Source organism: Temnothorax americanus, unplaced genomic scaffold, assembly GCF_048541705.1.
Source record: "Temnothorax americanus isolate GAGA-0224 unplaced genomic scaffold, ASM4854170v1 Scaffold24, whole genome shotgun sequence".
Classification (NCBI taxonomy): domain Eukaryota; kingdom Metazoa; phylum Arthropoda; class Insecta; order Hymenoptera; family Formicidae; genus Temnothorax; species Temnothorax americanus.
In genome coordinates this window covers 1,007,070-1,025,551 of record NW_027509381.1, presented here as the reverse complement: position 1 = coordinate 1,025,551, position 18,482 = coordinate 1,007,070, and the positions used below count along the sequence as shown (strand labels likewise).

Genomic DNA, 18,482 nt, shown 5'->3' with positions numbered 1-18,482 from the left:
TTATGGACCGTAATGTAAATTGATAGATGCTAAAGTGACATAGAAATATTGAAGGAAATTTTTTGTAAAAAAAAACAAGAAAAGATTATTATGTTGACCAAACGTATAAGTATTGCCGTTTAGTATATTATAATCTTACACACGGCATTTATTTATGGCAATTTTGTTTAATTTTTTTTATTTTTTATATATCTAGAATTATAATATCAACAAAGCACAATGGTCGTTGATTTATTCCAAATCAGAATTTTAATATAATATAAGACAAATTTTTCACGCGCATCTAAATATAGAATCTATATAAAAATTCCAATCTAATAAATGTATTATAATTTTACAATAGATATATTTGTTTATTAATATAATCGTAATACAACATCGTTCTAGGCATCTTCATTCGGAGCTTTGTCGAGTAGCTCGAAACATAAACGACTTATTCGCGACACAATTGACGTTGCAGATGATATCTTATTTCGTTATTTGGTAAATATGCATATTAGGTCAAACCTCACCGATGACTTTTACCTTGACATATGTTGTCAAGGTCACCCTTCTGAGTGACCTTCAGAAGGTTTTAGCCGGCGGTCATTGTTTATTAAAAAGTTATAAACAAAAAATGTTTTAAAAATATTTAAGACACGCTGCTAGACCTTTTAAATAAATAAGGACAACAATAAATAAAAATAATTCAGAGAAGAATACAATGGGAGTAATATTAAATGATTATCAGCGTGGATGTGGGAGTGAGTGATATGGGTGTGCGTGACTACGCGGACGGCGGATAATGCGGCTTATAATTAAGTATAAAATAAGTTTATTTATTTATTTAAAATTTCGAGGTCCAGCAGCGCCAAGTTTTTTTACAAGAAAAATTTATGTATTTTAATAAAATATTTTTATTTTGTACTGTTACTTCTGTAATTCTTTGTGGCCATTAAAAAATACACATGTAAATAACTTTGTATTTAAATATCTTGTATTCCCTTGTTAAATTTAAATAAAATTTTTTAATCTTATAAAATTGTTATTATACATTCTTTTCTAATTGACACAATGTAAAGATTTTTCAATGTAGTGCAACAATTATTTTTTGAGGCAATATACATGTTCTCTCTGTAATTGGCGCTCTAACTTAAAGAGATATCATTTCTTTTTTGTAATTGTAATAGATCACTTGAAGCGCGACTCTTCTTTTTGATAAGGTAACATAATTTTGTGACGTGTATCACTTGGGTTATAATTTTTCGGAAATTTTTATTTGCGTGTCTTACTGAATGTTGTTCGCAACTGTATATGTACCGATATCTTTAGGTATCGATATTTTTGATAATTATTTTTACGTCAGACATAATTTTAATTCATCCAATTTTTATTATGTCTAAACATAATTTTTGTCCAATTTTTATTATGTCTAGACATAATTTTAATTCAGCGATTTTTATTATGTCATGACATAATTTTAATTCTGCCGCTAGGGAAATTTTAAGTCAATTTTTATGAATCAAGCTTGAATTCAATGTTTAGGTGTCCCAGGTTGCCGATGACGAGGTCCACATAGCGCGCTCTATAGTTTTCGGTGTCCAGGTGTATTAATACCTTGAATTCGATGGCCACGTGTTCCAAGTTGCCGATGACGAGGTCCACATAGTGCGCTTCGTAGTTTTCGGTGTCTACATGTATTAATACCTCGAATTCGATATCTACGTACGTGTCCTACATTGGGTGCGTTCAGCCGATACTTTGCTAGCCTAGCAATCGTGAGCAGTTGCTCGTTTTCGCTCGTTTTCTCTTTTTCGACTTACTGGATTAAAAAGAGAAGAAACGAGCAAAAACGAGCAACTGCTCACGATTGCTAGGCTAGCGGAGTATCGGCTGAACGCACCCATTCAGATTTAAAGTTATTAATACACCTAGACACCAAAAACTATGAAGCGCACTATGTGGACCTCGTCATCAGCAACCTGGGACACCTAGACATCAATTTCAAGATATTAATACACGTAGACACCGAAAACTACAGAGCGCAATATGTGGACCTTGTCATCGGCAACCTGGGACACCTAAACATTGAATTCAACATATTATTACACCTGGACACCGAAAACTACGAAGCGCACTATGTGGACCTTGTCATCGGCAACCTGGGACACCTAGACATCAAATTCAACGTACGATTACACCTGGACACCGGAAACTATGAAGCGCACTATCTGGATCCCGTCATCGGCAACCTGGGATACGTGGACATCGAATTCAAAATATTAATACACGTAGACACCGGAAACTACGGAGCGCACTATGTGGACCTTGTTATCGGCAACCTGGGACACCTAGACATCGAATTCAACGTACAATTACACCTGGACACCGAAAACTATGAAGCGCACTATCTGGATCTCGTCATCGGCAATCTGAGACACGTGAACATCAAATTCGAGGTATTATTACACCTAGACACCGAAAACTACGGAGCGCGATATCTGGACCTCGTCATCGGCAACCTGGGACACGTGGACACCGAAAACTACGGAGCGCACTATGTGGACCTCGTCATCGGCAACCTGGGACACGTAGACATCGCATTCAACGTATTAATACACCTGGACACCAAAAACTATGAAGCGAACTATGTGGACCTCGTCATCGGCAACATGAGACACGTGGACATCGCCTTCAACGTATTATTACACCTGGACACCAAAAACTACGAAGCGCACTATGTAGACCTCGTCATCGGCAACCTGGGATACGTGCACCTCGAATTCAAGGTATTAGTACACGTAGACACCGAAAACTACGGAGCGCACTATGTGGACCTCGTCATCGGCCACCTGGGACACCTAGACATCGAATTCAACGTACGATTACACCTGGACACCGAAAACTATGAAGCGCACTATCTGGATCCCGTCATCGGCAACCTGGGACACGTGAACATCGAATTCAAAGTATTAATACACGTAGACACCGAAACTACGGAGCGCACTATGTGGACCTTGTCATCGGCAACCTGGGACACCTAGACATCGCATTCAACGTACGATTACACTTAGACACTGAAAACTATGAAGCGCATTATCTGGATCCCGTCATCGGCAACCTGGGACACGTGGACATCGAATTCAAGATATTAATACACGTAGACACCAAAAACTACGGAGCGCACTATGTGGACCTCGTCATCGGCAACCTGGGACACGTAGACATCGAATTCAACGTATTATTACACCTGGACACCGAAATCTATGAAGCGCATTATCTGGATCCCGTCATCGGCAACCTGGGACACGTGGACATCGAATTCAAGATATTAATACACGTAGACACCAAAAACTACGGAGCGCACTATGTGGACCTCGTCATCGGCAACCTGGGACACGTAGACATCGAATTCAACGTATTATTACACCTGGACACCGAAAACTATAAAGCGCACTATCTGGACCTCGTCATCGGCAACCTGGGATACATAGACATCAAATTCAAGCTTGATTCATAAGAATCGACTTAAAAATTCCCTAGCGGCACTTTCTGCCAAGCATAGAGAACCTTCTTTTCCGTTGACTCAATATTTATTATATATATACCTTATTTACCTAATAGTGCGAGAGCCCACCGCAAAAATTTGGGTCCATCGCTTTTATGGATAATTTACTTGCAAAAGGTAGTTTATAAGTAGTATTATCATAAACGATTGTCAGCCAAACTCGTACCCCCTGCGTTATGAGCAATAAAAATTTATTAACAATTGGATTTCTAAGCGATTTAGGTCCATCGCTTTTATGGACGAAACTTGTTTCATTCGAAAGTGCATCAAATTTCTTTTCAGAAAATACCCGGCTGATTTGCCCTGGCTCCTGCAAAACCCAGGCTGATCATGATTTTTGACTCAACGCGCGAGTCAGATCGAGCGTGGCGTTTGAAATGCGCGCCGTAAACAAGGACAGAGCGTCACCCTTTTATTTATACTTTGGATACGATCTAATATCATAAATTTTTAAAGATCATAATTGTTGTTATTGTTATTATTTAACGTTTATGATATTATAATATTGTGTAGGGATTAAGAATATTTTTGATTTTCTTTATCATTCATATTATTATATTTTATATGTTAATTATATACTTTTATCATTTATCATAGTTAAAAATATTATATTTCCAGATAAAAAGTATGGAACTGTCAGAGAACGTAATGTAAATTGGAATTTTGTCGAATATTTCCAAGTTTTTTTACATTTTTTTATAATTAATTGAATTTTAACAAAATCATAGCAAATACTACACGGAAAAAATGATATGTAAAAAATAATAAAATTATCAATAAAAGATACTGTTTAGCACTGTAATTTAGTCATTTTACTGAATTTTTATTATAAATTGATGTATGAACCTAATCTTACTGTTTGAATATATATTAATATTATTATACACTGTAAAAAAAAGCATTGATGTGCATATCAAAAATCCATTTGACGTGTTAGTAGTATCTCATTTATTTTATTGAAAAATTACGAGTTTATCATTACCCGTGGCCGAGTTACATAATAAACTGTAAATAGTCATCAGATTTCCAATTTACATTACATTCTCTGACAGTTCCATACTTTTTATCTGGAAATATGATATTTTTAACTATGATAAATGATAAAAATATATAATTAACATATAAATTATAATAATATGAATGATAAAGAAAATCAAAAATATTCTTAATCCCTACACAATATTATAATATCATAAACGTTAAATAATAACAATAACAACAATTATGATCTTTAAAAATTTATGATATTAGATAGTATCCAAAGTATAAATAAAAGCGTGACGCTCTGTCCTTGTTTACGGCGCGCATTTCAAACGCCACGCTCGATCTGACTCGCGCGTTGAGTCAAAAATCATGATCAGCCTGGGTTTTGCAGGGGCCAGGGCAAATCAGCCGGGTATTTTCTGAAAGGGAATTTGATGCCCTTTCGAATGAAACAAATTTCGTCCATAAAAGCGATGGACCCAAATCGCTTAGAAATCCAATTGTTAATAAATTTTTATTGCTCATAACGCAGGGGGTACGAGTTTGGCTGACAATCGTTTATGATAATACGACTTATAAACTACCTTTTGCAAATAAATTTATCCATAAAAGCGATGGACCCAAATTTTTGCGGTGGGCTCTCGGATTATAAATAGAAATCTTCCTCCTGACGTATAAGTCTATCGACCTAATTTCGAAATACGCGCGTGATATCGAAACTGGCAATACCTGCGCCGCCAGCGTCGAAAAAGTGAAAGGGACGTTTCTCTGATAATCATAATAATATTGAATGAGAGCGTTAGGAGGAGGAGGAGTATCTTAAAAATAAATTTTCACATTTGGACTTTGCGTCGCAATATCTCCGCTCGTAAGGCACGTAGCGGAATATTATGAGAGAAACCCCCCCCCCCCCCTAATTGGACCCCAAGCTATCGATCAAGCCTACTTAGAACTTGATCCGTTCACTCGTTATCGAGATCTCAACATCTCGGGTACTCGCAACCCGTCGCGTCGCGTAAAAGAGTCACGGTCGGTCTCGCTCCGCGTGTACATACTTGGCGCGAGACACTACCGTGTCTCTTGATTTTTCAGTAAAAAAAAGTAACTCGAGTACGTAGTTTAAATTTTGATAACAATTTTGTATTATTGTATATTATATATAGATATGTATATATATATTGATTTATATAGTTATGTATGTTATATAGATACATCAGTTTACAGTACAAATAATATATCATCCGTTGAAGTTAACAGGACTGGGTCTTTTCTATTTTGGCAATAGTTTTCTGCGAAAAGTAAGTTTCTATTTCCTTTTTTATATTTTATATGTTTTTACATTAAATTATATAATTAATACGCCACCTTTTTTCTTATCAAATTTATATCATATCTTTATTGTTATATGCTAACATATGACAAAAACAAAAACTAGTATACAAAACGCTAATCTAAAATACCTTTTATCTCTTATTAAAATCTTTGGTCCTTACAAAAATTTAATTTGTATATTTTGTTTCAGTTTGTCATGACAATTGCAAAATTTATTATTATTATAATGCAGATGTCTCCTATACCATTTAATGATGCAATATTTTGGAACTATTTAGAACAATTAAAATAAAGATCGTCGTTTATAAAATATATTTTGTTGTGAATAATAATCATCTCTACGTTATTATGTAATAAAAATCTTTATATGTTACAAATTTCTCTCTCTCTCTCTCTTTCTCTCTCTCTCTGTCTTTTTCTCTCAAATTATATCATTCCTTTGAATCGTATCCTTATATTTCTATATGTCAACTTAATGTTTTGTGTGTGTGTGTGTGTGCGCGCGCGCGCGACACGCACACGCGTGTATATGGGACTTAAAAGAACGGGATTTATCATTTATATCTTATTCAATATGTTATTGTATAAAGATTATTTAATAATCTTAATATAGCGAATTTTTTATATACACATACAATTTGTTATAAATATGTACAATAGCAGTACATAATAAGTAAAAAGACAATACATGAAAAATACAGTAAAAATAATATTAAATATATGTTTACTTCGCATGGAAGAATACATAAGAAATTAATCAGCGTCAATGTTTCAATAATTTTGTAGCACACATTTAGTGACGAGTCATCTTTTTCATTCATTAAAGCGGATCGAACTTCTTTATCAAACATATTTGCGTAAGTGCTTCAATGAGCATATATCGCGATTATGATAAAAACAGTATTATTACGTAATAATATAATTGCCAATAAATGACATGACAAATTTAACAATAATGAGTTTAACACTCAGTGTTAATTTGCGGTTGTGACGATCATGACTACCACGGTTCAACAAGCTTTTCGACCTCTTTTTATTACGTGCTTTATTATCGGTTTATGTGTCTACCCATTAAATAGTCCAAAATCTCGGATTGTATATTTAAGCGTTCTATATTCCGCGATAGTGTGGTTTGTTTATGGCTATCTTTTGTACTGCATGGTGAGCTCTATTTCATTGGAAGCATTATTTCCCCATACCATTACGTTAATCCTTTTGGAAGTCAACATTATTGCGACAATTACATCTGTGATTTTTAATATATATTACAACAAGGTATAATTAATGTGTTTAATTTTTTTACCAATTATATCTTTATATTTACACTAATTATATTATATTGTAATGTTAAAATAATAATTATGCATGCCTGATATTTACATTAACTGCCAATATAACACTACTCATTGATACTTTAATGGTTTTATTGAGCAATAGTTTTTAAGTAATCTATAAACGTACATGTATAAACGTTTTTTATCACAGAAATATAATATATATTATTATAATTTATATTGTTCTTCAATATTATTTTAGAGAATTCAAATGTGTATGGAGAGACTTACTACAGTGGATGATACTTTGAAAGAATTAGGTAGTCCAAAAATATATCGAAAAATGCATATGTTGTCAAAACGAATAGCAATTGGGTGGACTGTGTTCAGCTTTGCTTTGAATTTTGACGACACCATACCATGGCTGTTACAGCTGAAAGAAAAAACTATTTCATGGAGATTTATTGTACCTCATATGTATAATTATTGTATTCATACTGGTGCACTTGTAAATTTAGTGTTTATCACTTTCTTATGGTTTGTACTTGTTTGTTTATCAAATTAACGCAACTAATTATATATTCAAAACATTTTCCATTTTTAAAGATAATGTATATATATTTTACACAATTTTTAAAATAATTAATAAAATGCAATCATTAATGTGAAGTTGGCCCCTCCAAAATTGACTTTCCCACAACTTTTGAACTATAATAGGCGAAGGCAAACAAAAATTTCAACGGGGCATTCGTGGGCAAACGATGGGCAAACGTTTGCAAAAAAATTTTAGATTTTTTATCATTGGGGGGCTAACTTCACATAGGTTCACAGGAATGACAATTTTCGGCATTTGTAAAAATATTCAAAAAATTAATTCTTATTTGTGTAAAAGTATGTTTAAAAATTGATTCTAAAAAGTAATATATATAATACGTTCTGTTTCGTAAATTTCAATATATATTATAACTTCATAAATATAGAATTTACAATTATATATACAAGTTTTAAACCATATTATCCAAAAATGGCTAATAGATCTGTCATAGAGGCTACAATTAAAAATATTATTTAATGAAATAATATTTATAAAACAGGTACATCGGCACCAGATTTGATGAAGTAAATCAGCATATGCAAAATCTATTGATAAAGAAGAAAAAGCATTCACTAAGGAATACATGGAAGAAACCTATAATAATTGTTCATCAACGTACCTTGGGTACTGATAATTACAAGCGAGTGTTGTGGAGCTCAATGTAATTCAATATACATATGCATATTAATATTTTTGTAGAATATTATTTTAATAGTATAACAAGAAGCAATTAATGATAAATTTATAAAAACAATTTCTTTTCGTCATTTTTATGTTTGTCAGTAATAAAAATTTGATTTGTGGACAGACATCTTCATTTAGAACTATGTCGCATTGCACGCGAATGGAATCTGGTGTTTGGAATTCAGATGGCTGCCGAAACAGCGTCTTATCCATTATTTGGGACATCAATGTGCTTCTACATATACAAATTGCTAACGCATAAATATAGAAATCTAATACCAGTGAGCGTATGGTTTCGAGTGATTTCCTGGACGTTTATGTTTGTAGGAAAAGTGTATATTATAAATCACATTTGTGAAAATGTTAGTGTTAAGGTAAAAAAAATGTACAATGCATTTTTAATAAGACAGAATATGTATACATATATTCAATATAAATCAATTATCAATTTTAGGCTAACAAAATTGACAAAATAATCAATGAATTGACTCTTCGATATGCTGACGTTTTGAAAGAGGTAAAAAATATTTTAATAGCAAAAAGTAAATAGAGCAAATTATGTTAAATGACTATTTATGTACAGATTTATCAGTTCAATTTGCAAACAATGCATCATCCGTTGGAGTTTACTGGAATGGGTTTCTTCCCCTTTGGCAACAAATTTTTTATAAAGGTTTATTTTTCATCTATTTTTACTGTTACTTTATTTTTATGTGTGTGTTGTATTTTACGTACATTAGAGAAATTCATAAATGTGCTTCTAAGCTTATTAAAGTTGTTATTAAAGTTAAGTTACTAATATTTTTTTTTTACGTACATTATATTATTTATCTTACATTTATCTTACATCATATTTAAATATAATGCTATCTTTACAAATATAAAAATTAATTGAAAATTTATACATTTTTTCTTAGTTCTGCGTAGCAATTACAACGTTTTTGATCATCGTGATACAAATGTCGAACGCCTGAAGATACATCTTATATAAAAAAGAATAATCCACCCTGCACTTCATATTAAGTTTAGTATTCCAAAAGCTCATCAAAATAATTATTTGTAATTATATCGATTATATATGCGTGTATATCGCTTGCTATATATATATATATATATATATATATATATATATATATATATATTGTAGTAATAATTTTTAATAAATAATTAATAATTTTATCAACTATTAGTTTTCTTTTTTTTGTTGTACTTTTTTGTTGTACAGATTAATCACGTAATAATATCTTTGAATAATAAACTAAAAAACGGGAAACATTTTTATTGCGCTTGAAATATTAATAATTAAAAGGCAAAACGCATTCTTTATACATATATAATATGTATATAACTAATAAATAATATTAAAATATTAATTAAATTAATTATTACCGATTTATACATTTTTAATATGTTTTAATACACATGAAAATTCTTTCCACAATCTTGAATATTACGGAAAAAATGGTTTTGCTGAAGTATCTAAAAATTTAGCTAGATGCAGGTCTGAAAATAATTTTGTTGCATTATCTTAAAATAATTATGTAGAACATTCAAACTGAATGCTAAAATGTCAAAATTTTTTATCCTTTTTTTTATCAAATTTATATCATACCTTTATATTAAATTCTAACATATGACAAAAATGTATAAAATTAGTATACAAAATGCTAATCTAAAATGTCTCTTGTCTCTTATTAAAATCTTTGTTCCGTACGGAAATTGCATATCGCTCCATTTGGTGTAACAATAATATAACATAAAAATCGTCCTTTTTGAGTTATTCATACAGGAAAAAAGGTTGTTACATATACTATTTATAGTTAAATGGACGATGCTTAAGCTTCACAAACTCGAAGGAACAGTTGTGTTGCTATTGTGCCATATCATTTAGTGAATTATGTGGAGTGCAATACTGTCTTATTTCAGTCAATCTCAGTTGTCGTCGTAGTGAGACCATCGTAAAAGTTGCAATAAAAGTTACTTGCTAATACGGTATTTTAAAATTCTCATAGAAAGTTATAACAATTCCAAACTTTAAATCGTGTTTCCTGAAAAATCACAATTTTTTAGTTATGTTATTGTAGCAACAATTGAGCGCGATATTTTCTTTCAACTTGTCATGACAGTTGCAACATTTATTATCATTATAATGCAAATCTTTTCTATACCACAAGATGCATATTTTGAACAATTAAACAAGAATTATCGTTTATAAAATATATTTTGTTGTGATTAATGAACATTGTATCTCTACGTTATTATGTAATACAAATCTTTATGTTACAAATTTCTCTCTCTCTCTCTCTCTCTCTCTCTCTCTCTCTCTCTTTCTCTTTCTTCCAAATTATATCATTCCTTTGATATGTATCATTATATTTTTATATGTAAATTTAATGTTTTGTGTGTGTGTGTGTGTGCATATTTATATCTTATTCAATATTTTATTGTATTAAGATTTTTTATAATTTAATATAGTAAATTTTTTACGTTAGTATTAAATATAATATTCAGAATAATAAATTTCTTTCGCCAGTATATAGAATAATAATTAAAGTAATTTAAATCGACCTAACTGGCAATATATATAACGTCTTTCCGATATGAACATTGAAAAACTGTGAGCCAACTTAGTTTGTCGGATTCACACAGCACTTTTTTTCAGATCGATATCGAGACATTATTAATTTTGACCATAGTTTTGGTCCGTTGATGTAATTTCTAAATTAAATAGTTTTTAATTTTATTGCGAAAAATATTACCCCAGCCAGGGTTTGAACCTGGAACCTCCCGTATACCGTGCGGGTGTCGTGTCAATTCGACCACTGGGGCTGTGGTAATATTTATCGCAATAACAACTGTAAGATGGAGCACCGATTACTAGGTCGACGGTGTATAATAAACAGAATAATAAATTTCTTTCGCCAGTATATAGAATAATAATTAAAGTAATTTAAATCGACCTGACTGGCAATATATATAACGTCTTTCCGATATGAACATTGAAAAACTGTGAGCCAACTTGGTTTGTCGGATTCACACAGCACTTTTTTTCAGATCGATATCGAGACATTATTAATTTTGACCATAGTTTTGGTCCGTTGATGTAATTTCTAAATTAAATGTTCATATCGGAAAGACGTTATATATATTGCCAGTCAGGTCGATTTAAATTACTTTAATTATTATTCGGTAATTATGCAGTATAGGGGAAGCACCTCCGATGACCTTGACCTTGACATATGTTGTCAAGGTCACCCTCCTGAGTGACCTTCAGAAGGTTTTAGCCGTCGCTCGTTTTTTATTAAAAAGTTATTAACAAAAAAAAGTTTGGCGACCTCATCGATTTCAATGACCTTGATATATGTTGTCAAGGTCATGACCCCGAGTGACCTTCAGAAGGTTTTAGCCGTCGCTCGTTATTCGTTAAAAAGTTATTAACAAAAAAAGTTTGGAAAATATAGCATATATAGGTGCATATATAGGTTAGGTTGACGCGCTTTAAACACTTAAATACTTTTAAAGCGCGTCACTAACCTACATAGGTACGATTTACTGCTTTAAATGTTGTGTTTTGGTAAAGCAGCGATTTTTTCGCAAAATAAAGTATTCCCTGCTTTAACAAAACAATTTCAATTTATCAACAATTTACTGCTTTAAATGTTGTGTTTTGGTAAAGCAGCGACTTTCTCGCGAAATAAAGTATTCTCTGTTTTAAAGAAAAACGTAATATTAGTCGTTTATGCATCTCAGTACCTAAAATAACTGCTATATTTTCGAAACCTTTTTTGTTTATAATTTTTTAATAAAAAACGAGCGACGGCTAAAACCTTCTAAAGGTCACTCAGGAGGGTGACCTTGACAACATATGTCAAGGTCAAGGTCATCGGAGGTGCTTCCCCTATACTGCATAATTACCTATTATTCTATATACTGGCGAAAGAAATTTATTATTCTGTTTATTATACACCGTCGACCTAGTAATCGGTGCTCCATCTTACAGTTGTTATTGCGATAAATATTACCACAGCCCTAGTGGTCGAATTGGCACGACACCCGCACGGTATACGGGAGGTTCCAGGTTCAAACCCTGGCTGGGGTAATATTTTTCGCAATAAAATTAAAAACTATTTAATTTAGAAATTACATCAACGGACCAAAACTATGGTCAAAATTAATAATGTCTCGATATCGATCTGAAAAAAAGTGCTGTGTGAATCCGACAAACCAAGTTGGCTCACAGTTTTTCAATGTTCATATCGGAAAGACGTTATATATATTGCCAGTCAGGTCGATTTAAATTACTTTAATTAAATATAATATTGCTATATATACATACAATATTAAGTTAAAAAAATACATAAACAATACAATATATAAAAATAATATTAAATATATTTACTTTGCATGGAAAAACACATAAGAAATTAATATCAGCGTCAATGTTTCAATAATTTTGCAGCACACATTTAGTGACGAGTCATTTTTTTCATTCATTAAAACGGATTGAACTTTTTTATCGAACATATTTGCGTAAGTGCTCCAATAAGCATATATCGCTATTATAAAAAAAAAAAAAAAAAAAAACAGTATTATTACGCATACATATTTGCGTAAGTGCTCCAATAAGCATATATCGCTATTATGAAAAAAAACAGTATTATTACGCATTAATGTAATTGCCAACAAATGAAATGACAAATTTAACAATAACAAGTTTAACACTCAGTGTTAATTCGCGGTTGTGACGATCATGACTACCACGGTTCAACAAGCCTTTCGACCTCTTTTTATTACGTGCTTTATTATCGGTTTATGTGTTTACCCATTAATTAGTCCAAAATCTGGAGTTGTATATCTAAGCATTCTATATTCTGCGGCAGTGTGGTTTTTAAATGGCTATCTTTTGTACTACACGGTGAGGTCTCTTTCATTGGAAAAATTATTTCCCCATACCATTACGTTAATCCTTTTGGAAGTCAACATCATTACGACAATTACATCTGTGATTTTTAACATATATTACAACAAGGTATAATTAATGTGTTTAATCTTTTTACTAATTAAAACATTACATTTACACTTAGATTACACTGTAATGCTAAAGTAATTACGCACGTGTAATATTTCTATCAATTGTCAATATAACATTTCTATTTAATATTAAAATGGTTCTACTAAACAAAATTTTTTTAAGTTGTCTATATGTGTGTGTGTAAACGCATTTTATCACAGAAGAATAATATATACCATTGTATTTAATATTATTTTTTAATTTCATTTTAGAGACTTCAAATGTGTATGAAGAGACTTACTGCAGTGGATGATTCTTTGAAAGAATTAGGTAGTCCAAAAATATATGAAAAAGTGCATATGTTGTTGAAACGAATAGCAATTGGGTGGACTGTGTGGTGCTTTGCTCTAAATTTTAACGACACCACATCATGGCTGGTATTTCTGAAAGAAATAACTACTTCATGGGCATTTTTATTGTAGCTCATGTATTTAATTATTGTATTAATGCTAGTACACTTATAAACTCAGTGTTCATCACTTTCTTATGGTTTGTACTTGTTTGTTTATCAAATTAACGCAACTAATTATATATTCAAAACATTTTCCATTTATATATATATATATATATATATATATGTAGGTCCAGAGGTATGTTCCGGGACTGTTTACGTTTTTTGAAATGTACAGTCCTGGAATATAACGCATATATATGTAATCAGATTTAAAAAACTGTCCCGAAAATTGCCGTAGGACATCAATTTTTTCCAGGACAGTCCTGGAAACTGCCAAATGTCCCGGAATATACCGATATCAAAAATAAAAGTCCCGGAACATACTTCCGGACCTACATATATATATATATATATAAAGATAATGTATATATATATATTTTACACATTTTTTAAAATAATTAATAAAAGGCAATTATCACAGGAATGATACTTTTCGGCATTTGTAAAAGTACCTATTCAAAAAATTAATTCTTAATTAATTTGTAAAAGTATATTTAAAAATTGATTCTAAAAAGAGTAATATATAAAATACACGTACTATTTTCTAAAGTTCAATATATATTATAATTTCATAAATATGAAATTTATTATATATACGAGTTTTAAACCTTACTATGCAAAAATGGCTAATAGATCTGTCATAGAGGCTACAATTCAAAATATTATTTAGTGAAATAATATTTATAAAACAGGTACATCGGCACGAGGTTTGATGAAGTAAAAAAGCATATGCAAAATCTATTGGTAAGAGAGAAAAAAGAGCATTCACTAAGGAATACATGGAAGAAACCTACAATAATTGTTCATCAACGTACCTTGGGTACTGATAATTACAAGCGAGTGTTATGGAGCTCAATGTAATTCAATACATATGCATATATTTTTGTATTAATACAGAATATTATTTTAATAGTATAACAAGAATAGTCCAGCAGCCACCGCCTGTTTTTTTCAGTGATTAATAACAGGCTAAATCTTCGTGAGTAGGTTCGGTTCGACAAGACGCCCAAGTCTTCCCTGTGAAAATTCTCGATAGAGGTAGCTAATGAAGTGCACAGGTGTAAAACATGTCAATTTGGTGGGGTGTCGAAATTGTCTGATTAACAGTAAGTTTTTTATTGAAATGTTAAGATAATTGGATAATAAACTCAGAAAAACAATTGTCCTACAAAATGGATGGTTTGACTGGAGCGTCCTCCGCTCCGAATATGTCCAAATAACGAGATCATAAAAATTATTAATAACCAGCTGATTTTTTGTATGCAGCTTAGTAAATATTTGTATAATGAATTGGCCACATAGTCCTACAAATTTGGTGGTACGTTTTCCCAGTTCTACGCTTGGAAGTTGTCGATTCCACGGTAACCTTTTTTTCATTAATAACCGTAGGACAAAAAACACATATGTTAAGTTAGTGCATTCTTTGCATAAATCAAACAGTGTCCTACCAAAAAATGGGTATGTATCGCTAGTCCTACAAGAATATTGAAAATAACATAATTTCGTAGTTGTAGTTTATGTAATTTGGGACACATGTATTCGTAAGCAGAATCAATACTTTTTTTAAAGCGTTCCCCATCTCAATCAATTATGCTCATATCATTGACTTCATTAAAAAAATATTTAAAAAATGAGCAATTGATAATAATTATTAGTTAATAATATTCAACCTCTTTAATAATTTAAGATAATCAATTATTCCATTAATATTAGTGATTCTTATTCGTTATGTCAAAAAAAAATATTGCCATAAACGCATTTACAACCTTATCGGTGGAAAATGGTACATGCTTATCACAGGGCCGCTTGACATATACTAAAGTTTTACAGAGTACAGAATTGTGTTTGGGCTTTTTTTAAATGTGTAACGACAACGTGATTTACTCGGGATTATTTATGCATTTAACTGTATATCAAAATATACAGTTAAATTTGTGAACAAGATATATCTATTCCTGGAAATACATACCACTTTTTGTGTAGGACAGTGGTAAAATTGTGTTCTACACTTTATTCCCGATAAGAAAAAATTATAACTAGGTTGTTATTAATGAAAAAAGTGTTACCGCGGTGGAATCGACAACTTCCAAGCGTAGGACTGGGAAAACGTACCACCAAATTTGTAGGACTATGTGGCCAATTCATTATACAAATGTTTACTAAGCTGCATACAAAAAATCAGCTGGTTATTAATAATTTTTATGATCTCGTTATTTGGACATATTCGGAGCGGAGGACGCTCCAGTCAAACCATCCATTTTGTAGGACAATTGTTTTTCCGAGTTTATTATCCAATTATCTTAACATTTCAATAAAAAACTTACTGTTAGTCAGACAATTTCGACACCCCACCAAATTGACATGTTTTACACCTGTGCACTTCATTAGCTACCTCTATCGAGAATTTTCACAGGGAAGACTTGGGCGTCTTGTCGAACCGAACCTACTCACGAAGATTTAGCCTGTTATTAATCACTGAAAAAAACAGGCGGTGGCTGCTGGACTAGAAGCAATTAATGATAATTTATAAAGACAATTCCTTATTTTCGTCATTTTTATGTTTGTCAGTAATAAAAATTTGATTTGTGGACAGACATCTTCATTCAGAACTATGTCGCATTGCACGTGAATGGAATCTGGTGTTTGGAATTCAGATGACTATCGACACAGCATCTTTTTCATTACTTGGAACATCATTATGTTTCTACTTATACAAATCGTTAATGCATCGAGAGCTAATACCAGTCAGCGTATGGTTTCGAGTAGCTTTCCGGATGTTTATGATTGTAGGAAAAGTGTATACTATAAATTACATTTGTGAAAATGTCTGTGTTAAGGTAAAAAGAATATGCAATTTCAATATAAGAAAATATATATATATATATTCAATATAAATCAATTATACATTTTAGGCTAACAAAATTGACGAAATAATTAATAAATTAACTCTTCGGTATGCTGACGTTTTGAAAGAGGTAAAAAATATTTTAATAGCAAAAGTAAATAAAGCAAATTATGTTAAATGACTATTTATGTACAGATTTATCAGTTCAATTTGCAAACAATGCATCATCCGTTGGAGTTTACTGGAATGGGTTTTTTCCCCTTTGGTAACAAATTCCTCATAAAGGTTCATTTTTCATTTATTTTTACTGTTACTTTATTTTTGCATGTTATATTTTACATGCATTATAGAAATTCATAAAATTGCTTCTAAGCTTATCGTTAAAGTTGTTATTAAAGTTAAGTTACTATTTTTTTCTTACATACATTATATTATTTATCTTACATTTATCTTACATCATATTTAAATATAATGCTAGCTTTACAAATAATAAGAATTAATTAAAAATTTATACATTTTTTCTTAGTTCTGCGTAGCGATTACAACGTTTTTGACCATCGTGATACAAATGTCAACGGCCTGATTTACCCTTTAAAGAATAATCCACCCTGCACTTTATATTAAGTTTAGTATCCCAAAAGCTCATCAAAACAATTATTTGTAATCACATCGATTATATGCAGGTATATAGCTTGAGCCAATAGCTGCATCCAGAAGCACGACCGCTCACTGAGCGCTCGTTGAGCGCGATCAGTATATTCCCTAGATCTATCTATTGGATACAAACGCTCTTTGAGCTGCTCACGGTGAGCGTTCGCCACTTTCGTGAGCGTAGTTTTCTATCACTCACTCCGCTCACTTTACGCTCCCTCTCCAATCTTCGCGCCAATTTAATATCCCTAAAGGTTAGTAACTAAAATAATTCTTGTGCCGTTGTTAATTTTTATCTTTTAGTTGGAAAGTTAAGTTATTCTTTTTTGCAAATAATCAAAATATTAACATATTAAGTAGTTAAACAATATTTAGATAAAGCATTTGTATATTTTTACAGGTGGCAGATAGTAAAGATAGAAATTAATATTTACGCAGATCTTTAGAGACGTAGATGTCTATATATTATAAATGCAAATAAATATCTATAACTTATACGTCACATAAATGCGTATAGTGAACTGTTGTGAGCATATATCCAGTACATCAAAAATGCTCACTGAGCGGCTACCTGTGAGCGCTCAATGAGCGTTCAATGAGCGATCGTGCTTCTGGATGCAGCCAGTGTAGTAATAATTTAAAAAAATAATTAATGATTCTACCAACTAGGGCAACTAGTAATTTTCTTTTTTTTGTTGTGCTTACAGATTAATCACGTAATGATATCTTTAAATGAGACACTATATAAAACGGAAAACATTTTTATTACACTTAAAATATTAATAATTAAAGGGTAAAACGCATTCTTTATATATAATTTGTATAATCAATAATGTTGAAATTAAATAAATCAATTATTGTCGATTTATACACTTTTAGTACGTTTTAATATACTTTAATACACATAAAAATTATTTCGACAACAATATTATATATATATATATATATATATTAGTTTATTTATTTTATTAATTAAATTTTTCTTTTAGTGTCTATATATATATATATATATATATATATATATATATATATAAATCTATATTCT

At 31.2% G+C, this 18,482-nt stretch overlaps 2 protein-coding genes and 1 long non-coding RNA gene across 4 annotated transcripts; all 3 read left to right on the top strand.

Annotated features, from left to right (window-relative positions):
- Window positions 1–5,212: 5,212 nt before the first annotated feature.
- On the top strand, window positions 5,213–6,199 carry LOC143898707 (uncharacterized). Its single transcript, XR_013257279.1, has 3 exons — window positions 5,213–5,641; window positions 5,740–5,829; window positions 6,054–6,199. It is a non-coding gene; the product is annotated as an uncharacterized LOC143898707 (long non-coding RNA).
- Window positions 6,200–6,850: 651 nt separating this feature from the next.
- Window positions 6,851–9,507, top strand: LOC143898705 (putative gustatory receptor 28b). Of its 2 annotated transcripts, none has more exons than XM_077408351.1 (7): window positions 6,851–7,138; window positions 7,400–7,674; window positions 8,232–8,393; window positions 8,541–8,778; window positions 8,871–8,933; window positions 9,000–9,089; window positions 9,334–9,507. In XM_077408351.1, the coding sequence occupies exons 1-7, from the start codon at window positions 6,860–6,862 to the stop codon at window positions 9,388–9,390; spliced, it is 1,164 nt and encodes a 387-aa protein (XP_077264477.1). In that variant the 5' UTR covers window positions 6,851–6,859; the 3' UTR covers window positions 9,391–9,507. The 2 variants fall into 2 exon arrangements, with proteins under 2 accessions (XP_077264477.1, XP_077264476.1); XM_077408350.1 differs by having other exon boundaries at window positions 8,541–8,790.
- Window positions 9,508–12,919: 3,412 nt separating this feature from the next.
- LOC143898706 (uncharacterized) lies at window positions 12,920–17,838 on the top strand. Its single transcript, XM_077408352.1, has 7 exons — window positions 12,920–13,445; window positions 13,700–13,976; window positions 14,634–14,798; window positions 16,535–16,778; window positions 16,854–16,916; window positions 16,982–17,051; window positions 17,313–17,838. The coding sequence occupies exons 2-7, from the start codon at window positions 13,858–13,860 to the stop codon at window positions 17,408–17,410; spliced, it is 759 nt and encodes a 252-aa protein (XP_077264478.1). The 5' UTR covers window positions 12,920–13,445; window positions 13,700–13,857; the 3' UTR covers window positions 17,411–17,838.
- The last annotated feature ends 644 nt before the right edge of the window (window positions 17,839–18,482 follow it).